The following is an 8,084-nucleotide window of genomic DNA, read 5'->3' on the forward strand; positions in this document are numbered from 1 at the left end:
GTATAGCATATAGTGACCTGGACTAGGAGTCAAGAAGACCCGGACTGGAGCCCCATCTCCGACTCATTCTGGGTAAGTGACTCAACCTCTCGGAGCTTGGTGAGATTTTCTGAGATTGTGAAGTTGCAGAGCAGTTGTCAAAGGAGTTCCCTCCACTAATGAAAATCTCTGATGAGTTTAAATAAATCTGTTGCAGCTCTTCAAAACTCATGTGGGAGCTCCGCAGTGTACAGGCCCTGAAGGTCTAGGGCACTCTCAACCTTATGAGGCCAGTTCAGTGTGAAGTGCTGCCAGATGAGGTGGAGTTCTGGGCAGGATTACGCTGTGTTCCAAAGATCAGTCGTCTAATTCATGAATTAAATCTTCATTTTCTCTCCACAATCCTGACATCTCTTCTCTTTCTTCACTTAGGATCAGGAAAGGATTTCCCTGTGAAGCCAGAGTGGTGGCACGGATCCTTCCTCAGTTTCTAGATGATTTTTTCCCTCCTCAGGATGTAATGAACAAAGTTATTGGAGAATTTCTATCGAACCAGCAGCCATATCCACAATTCATGGCAACTGTTGTATATAAGGTAGTTGGTTTTCACAAGTATAAAATTTAGGTTATTTTGAAAAATAGTTTTAAGATGTAAGTACCGTATATTATCCTGGTAATATGAGCCTGTTCTCCCCGCCCGCTCCCCCCCCCCCATTAAACTGTGTGTTTTGGAAGTACTGATGAAATGGTATTAAGTCAGTCTGACTCATTAGACTTAGCAATTTAGCAAGGTTTCATTCTAACAGACCTTTTTCTTTTTTTTTAAATTCAGTTTTATTTTCATGTCATTTATTTTATGTCTAAATTGTTTGAGCTTATTTTGATATATTGTGTTAGATGTTGGTCTAAGCCTAGTTTCTACCAGACTCCTTTCATTTTTCCAACAATTTTTGTCCCAATAGTGACTTCTTGCCCCAATAGCTAGAATCTTTGGGTTTGTTAAACACTAGATTACTGTGCTCTTTTTTGCTGTGCATTGTGTACCTAATCCTAACAGGGCTTTTTCAGGAGCATGGCTCTATTTCAACAGTTATCTTTTTAAGTATTCTCTCTTCCTTTGTTGTAAAGACTTCAGTTTCCCATGACACATATTGGATTATTGCATTGTTTTTCAGGTGTTTCAGACGTTGCATACCACAGGACAATCATCTATGGTCCGAGATTGGGTGATGCTCTCTCTCTCCAACTTCACTCAGAGGACCCCAGTTGCCATGGCTATGTGGAGTCTCTCCTGTTTTTTCGTCAGTGCATCCACTAGTCAGTGGATTTCAGCAATGTATCCTCTGCTTGGGCTCTTACATCATTCATTAGCTTCCACACTTGTTTGTCCTGTTTCTTGTCCTGTGTTAGTACTCCAGAACCTGAAACACGCATCATTTTCACATTCTTGGGCTTTTTCCAAGGGTGGGTTTTCAGAGGACTGGATCATTAGAGTTTAATCTCCACCCCTTCCCCCCACTCCCCAAAGGGAAACTTGCATTCATTTTGAAGATGTTTGCCTTTTGTTGTTTTTTGTTAATAAGATAACCATGTGAAAAAAGAGCATTTAGGATTGTTTTCTTAAAAGGAATACCAACTTTGAAGCAGGTTTTGAGGCTCTAGTCTCGAACACATTTTCAATGCTTAGGATGTGTTTTTTTTTTTTAAACTGATGCTGCTTTTCATTATTTTTGTTGTCAATGTGCCCCATTCCACTTTCTTGGCCAAGATGCCAAGAAAAGAGTATTTGCTGGAATTCCCACCCTAAAAGCCAAAGTCGTACTTCTGGCAACCTTCCCCCTCAGACAAACCACAATAGCCTTAAAGTAGTTCAGCTGCTCTAGCGATGACAGGGTGACATCACCCAGAGCCACTGGAGTAGCCAACGGAGTGAGGCCATGGCACTGCCCAGCACACATTACACACGGAAAAAGTCAGAGCACCGAGAGGAAGCTCTGCAGAGGGAAGACGGGCCTTGGTAAGTTATCTCCCAATGGGAACTTGTCCTAGCTTAGCTCAGGCTCACATTTCCTTCACTTGCTCCCTCAGAGGCCCTGTCTCATCGTGCCCTCTTGGCTGCTGCCTGTAGGAGTCAACAAGAGGGTTCGAAGGGCACTGAGTTTCTTTTATGAGGGAAGAGATTTAGATTTTTCAACTTAGCTTTGGTTGAACTTTATGGCTTCTAAAGACATTTTTTCATTGAATGTATTTTCCTTCTCATTGATTATCTGATATTTCCCTGCAGAATCTACTGCCTGAGGGAATCCACTTTTAGCCTTTTCTGGTTGGAAAAGAATCCCAGTGGGTGGAGAATTTAAGGTTTTAAAGGTTTTAAACCTTAGCATTATTTTTCTTTTTTCTTCCCAATAATATGCCCTTAACTCCTTTCCCAGCCTTCCACACATCATCAGCAGGATGGGGAAGTCGGAACAAGTGGACATTAATCTTTTCTGTCTGGTGGCCATAGACTTTTACAGACATCAAATAGATGAGGAGCTAGATCGCAGGGCCTTTCAGTCTGTGTTTGAGGTGGTAGCATCTCCAGGAAATCCCTACCACCGACTGCTGACTTGTTTGCAAAATGTCCACAAGATTGCAACATGTTGAAAGTTCCATGGAGCTGGACAGTACGGGGATTGGCAGCTTGGGCTGGAGTCTGGTGTGGACACAAGGCAAAACATGAGGACCCCTGATTTCACCCTGGATGGGAGTTGGGGATAGGTCAAGCAAAAAAAATGGATTTGTGGGTTTCATGATTCTCCCATGCCAGTGTTTGCATCTCTTTCACACTGTAACAGAAGTGCTTGTTTGCAATGGGGTGGCCATGGTAAAGGGACATCATTCACACACCTCGGGTAATATTGGGATTGAGACTGAGTTTTTACAGAAACAAAAAGCAAAGCCACAACAGCTGTTTTTGTTAACTCTGTATGACATGGGCTAGTACTAAATGCAAAGTAACCAGGTGTTTATATATTTTTCTAAGTGTTCAACCTGTTCATTGTCACTGGGTCGCAACTGATCCTGAATCTTTGACAGAAGTACTTCCTTCATGCAGGTTATTGACACTGGACACTTTCACATTTTGATATAGTTGTTATCTGGTATAATCAAGCTTTAGAAAGTGTTTCCTAATGTCTCTCTCAAGCAGAAAGGAAAAGGAAATCCCATTTCCATGATGAACACTCCCAGCATGTAATCCCTATCTCTTGGACTTCGGTAGACTGTGGTGTGTGGTGTGGGGGCGGGTGTTGAGGGAGGGGGATCTGGCCCACACACAGCCATGATTTATTTTTCCTTTTTTCTTCTCAGGATTTAAAATTTGAGTATATCAGTAAAGAGATTAATTTTAACTTAAATATTTCTATATCCATGTAAAAAGTATGTACAATTGTAAAATCTGTACTGCATGATGTGCTGTACTTTGACATGATCAGAAGCCATTCGGCTGAATGTCTTTACTGCTCCTGTATCGTCCCTGCTTTTTCCCTGAGAGCATCTTCTCCCCTTCATTTTTCACCCATCCTAACATACAAATTACATTTCGGTTCAGCTTGTCACCTGCTTTCTATGTTGTCACAACTGGAACCTCCGAGTTTGTGTTCAGAGAACTGCCTTCAAATCATTCAAAATCATTTTCCCCACAGCTCATGAAAACACACACGGGAAGGATCAGAGCTTAATGAACTTTTTCGGTACATAGCAGCTGCTCTTGATATTTTCCTTTGACCCAGTTTTCTTTAGGCAGAGATGACTCCATAAACCCCCAAGCCTCCTAGTAACTGAACTAGGTCTGTTACTCTTTAATTGTGGTGGCAAATGTCCATTTGGATAGGTGCTGCCGTTATCTTAGGCCAACAAACCGTTTCCTTGGTCCGTTGAATTAACAGCTCAGGCACACTCAGTATTGGAGCTTTGCCTCTTATATTAGATTTGATAATTAGTCATCTGGTCTCCCTCTCAGGGTGTGAGTACCCACAAAGACCCCACTAGTATCTAGGCAATCTCACTTCTTTAGGATAGGTCTGTCTTGTCTCCTAGTGTCCTTGCTATACTTAACCCTTTATTACACTTTTTCTGAACACCTTTAGGGAAGGAGCAAACTTTCTTTTTCTCTATACTACTTCCTGTCATCAGCATCTATACTCATTTCAGGTCTGGTCCGGATGTAACGACAAGCATATTCTCATTTTGTGTTTCGTGTGGTTTGAGGAGTAAGGTAGGGGTTTGGACTCTTATTAAAAGCCAACACCAAAGCCATGAGCCAAAGAGGTTATCCCCAAAGACACGACATAGTAATTGTTCATAAATGATCAGAGATTTTGAGGGGTGGGGAGGGTAGTCAGTCCGACTGCTTATTAGGAGAATTCCATTTTTTGGTCCGTTACTTGGACCAGATTTCTCTTCATGGCCGTGATAGCCATGTCATTTTATTCAAAGTGACTCTAGGAAGGAAAGATTTACTGACTTGGCATAGAGTTGCAGGTTTGGAATTGTGATTTTTTTTATTGTTGTTGTTTTTGTTTGTAAAGATTAGTGGCGTATTTGATTGAATGAGGAGTATACTGATTTTTCCTCCATTTGAGGCAAAGTATGTTCCTCATGGCTACTCCTACTCATTCCTGCTGTGGTAGTGAGTTTTGTCCTAAACCCCAGACCCCAATTAGTTTTTTAATATGTTTGCCAGTTTAAATGGAAGTAGTATCATAATCTGTTTTACAAAGTTTGGGGGGAAAAGTCTTCTTTGGAGCACCTTGTTTTTAGTTAACCTTATAGTAATATACCTTAAAACAACATTTAATAGGTTTCTGGACCCATATAAGGGGCTCTACTTACAAGCTCTGTATTTTTATAAGCTGAGAGAGATTCAGACTGAAATTGTCTCAGAAACCTACAAAATTGAGTCCTGGTTGGTGGCCCTAAGGCCCACCTCATCCTCCCTTCATTCTCTTCCCTACTGAAAGAGCCCCCCTTCTGTTTGGTACATGAGTGCTACTAGCTATCCCTTAGCCTATTTTGACATTTGAAGGAGTGAAGCTTCTCTTCCTTTAAAAGTCTAAAAAGAGAAACATTGAAACTCTTCTAGTGGTTAATATCAGGTTTTTCCCCTCACAGGGAAACATCTATATGAAATCAAGACTCTTGATGTTTTCCTGTGTGTGGCAACAGTGGAGAATGATGGAGGTGCTTGGTTTTGCAGGGGGCACTATTAAGTATTGTGTGGAGGGTTGTTGAGTTTTTTCCCCCTTTTAATTTTAACAGCAGCCCTTAAGGCAGAGGAATAACTTCTCCCCTGTTAGTTTTGGTCTCCCACTTGGCAGACATGCCTTCCCCATAAAAAGCCAATGCTAAGTGGTTGTGAAAAGTCATAATAATTATGAATATTGGCAAAATTCTAGGAAAGAATGCTTATGAATCTTTTGGGCCCTTCACTGCTTTCTCATTTAAAAAGTATAGAACTCAACATTCATACTGACTTAAATGTTTAAATTCTCCCATAATAACATTGGTGATTTATGAAGTACATGCAATTTAGAACTCTTTCCCCAATTGGAATTAAAAGTGTGTATGCCCATTCTGGATAGTAATTGACTTTGTCCTTTTGTTTTTTTTTTCTGACAAAATTAAGAATAAGACCATTTCACGCTGGTTCTTGAACAATTATTTTCACCAGTAGCACTAAAAACACCAGCAAAAAGATCCAAACTCTATGGCTTAAGTCCATGGGGAGAAATTTGACTTTTTTTTTCTTCTTTTTTTGGTGAGGCAGTTGGGGTTAAGTGACTTGCCCAGGGTCACACAGCTAGGAAGTATTATGTGCTTGAGGCTGGATTTGAACTCAGGTCCTCCTGACTCCACCTGGCTGCTCCAACAAATTGACTTTCTGAAATACCTAAACACACACAGAAAGATAAATTCAACCAGCATCCACACTATTGTTTATCTTAGAGCTATGAAGCAGAAACTCCTTCTATCTGCTGTGTAAAACTTGGTTGTATGTAACTGAGCAGCTGTTAGAAAAGTGGGACTTAATTTTGTATTAAAAACCTACTTGGGGGAAAACAGCCTGACCAATCAAATCTCTGGAAGGAAAAATACACTTGACTTTTTTAAGTTCCAAATATTTAAAGCAGATATTCAATCAAAATAAGTTTTAATTTAAATCATTTATCTCACAATATTAATTCCTTACTTTTTTCCTATGGAAAATATTGAGAAATATGGTTTATTGGGAGCTAGGTAGAAGTGCAGAAATAAATTATATGTACCTGTTATCAAGGGACATCCCTTCCTTTCCAATGTGACCTGGCTTATTTGTGATGTTTCTTATTGCCAAGACTGAACAACTTTCTCCAACTGATTGCAAATACATTGTCCCTTTCTCCCCACCCCTTTCTCCTTTATGTTGGCAAATCGATTATTTATAAAGAATAGGATTAACATGAAAAACTTCCCTGCCATTGTCTACAAGGAATATAGAGCCATGACTGAACTCAAAATCCACCTAACAGGCAGTCATTAAATTGGTCATCTCATAGCCTTCAGAATCTTTTGTATTAATTAAGCCCTTCCTACCAGGGCATCAAAGTCAACCTTACTTCATACTATATTATGAGGCAACATGACCCTGGTGAAAACCATTTCATGTGTGGTATATTTCTTGAACTGAGAGATGTGCTCAGGTGTAATGAATTATAAATATAGCAATATCTTTTAGCTTACAATCATCTACAAGTTTCAGATCTTTTCTGTTTTGATACCTTCTCTTCCCCCACATTCCCACACCCCCTTTACAAATAAATTGCCTTTGGTTTTAGAAGTCCCTACTATGCAACATGCCTGGAAAAAAAAAACAACACTCTGACTGTTCGAGTCAGCTGGAATGTGACTCTGGGAGGCACTAGCTTTACTTTGTATAATAGGACAAGTGCTGGGGGGAGGTGACAAAGGACCATTTTAGGCCAAGGGGCAGAGTAGGATGAGCCCATTATGTTGGCTGCCATTTTGACTTTGGGATATTGATGTGGTTAAGGTGGGAAAAGGAAATGGTGACACCTTCCAGCTGGTAGATCAGAACAGAGATTGAGATTAATGAGTGGAAGAGGGCAGGGCTGAGGCAGGAATGCCACCTACTACCTGTAGGTGATTTGGAGAGGGTAAATCCTACAAAGACACCACTTTTTAAGATGCCCTTAAGTCAGACTCTGTTGCTCACAAACTGTTCTTACCCTGAAAGGAAGCTTTGTCATGTAGACTGTTAGGTGAGTTTCAGCCAGAGGCTGACCCAAGAGACTAGAAACACCTCTCCCCACTCCTTGAGTAGGATTCAGTCAGCCAATAGCGTTGCTCTGAGAGGAATCTGTCATGGTGGAAGGCAGTCTCTGTGAGGTGTTTTACCCTCTCTCATCTGTTGCCTGTGTGTATGGGCCTCTTTCTCTTTCCATCAGCTTTTGCCTACATGTTGCCAGATAGAACAAACAGCCTGATGGGCAGAAGCTCTGTCATTGTCTAACCTTCCGTGTCCTGTGTCATCACCATCCTTAAAACTAAGAGGGCTATGATGGGGGAGGCCTGGAGCCCTGACATACATGTAGCTGTGCCCACTGAATAGAGAAAATATTTAATTTAGACATGTTCACATTTTGAAAACTGCTGAAAATATTGCACATTCAAGTGAAAGAGAATAAAATTTAAATTGTTGCTGTAAGAGGCTTGCTCTGGTTATTTCAAACCAATGCAGACCCTAGCTTCCCAGCAGTTTTTTCTGAAACGGTTTCCTCAGTGTGTCTGTAAAGGTGAATTTGGGCAACATACTCTATCAGTAACTCGGATGTCATTTTGATTGGAATAATTTGGCACCAAAATGGAACCTAAACAATTTCCATTTCAACAACAAGAAGAGGCATAAAGGATATATTTGCAGGTAGACAGCCTGATTTTTACAGTAAAGGAGGTTGAAGACTGTTCCAAGGCTAATTTTCCGGCTGTTATGCTTTTCATTAGGTTAATTGAAAATTAAACTGTGGGTGGTCTTACTGCCCAACAGACACAAGTTGCAAAAGCTC

The 8,084-nt window shown here is 40.7% G+C and overlaps 1 protein-coding gene across 4 annotated transcripts in view; it reads left to right on the forward strand.

Moving 5' to 3' along the window:
- HTT (huntingtin) overlaps nt 1–7,726 on the forward strand; it is a 211,461-nt gene extending 203,735 nt beyond the window's left edge. For all 4 annotated transcript variants that reach the window (XM_027836315.1, XM_027836318.1, XM_027836316.1 and 1 more), the window contains 3 exons: nt 412–574; nt 1,155–1,315; nt 2,412–7,726. In XM_027836315.1, the coding sequence (XP_027692116.1) occupies nt 412–574; nt 1,155–1,315; nt 2,412–2,625 (538 nt within the window). In that variant the 3' untranslated portion in view covers nt 2,626–7,726. The remainder of the gene's footprint in view (nt 1–411; nt 575–1,154; nt 1,316–2,411) is intronic.
- The last annotated feature ends 358 nt before the right edge of the window (nt 7,727–8,084 follow it).

Source organism: Vombatus ursinus, unplaced genomic scaffold (assembly GCF_900497805.2).
Source record: "Vombatus ursinus unplaced genomic scaffold, bare-nosed wombat genome assembly UNPS02014818.1, whole genome shotgun sequence".
NCBI classification, from domain to species: domain Eukaryota; kingdom Metazoa; phylum Chordata; class Mammalia; order Diprotodontia; family Vombatidae; genus Vombatus; species Vombatus ursinus.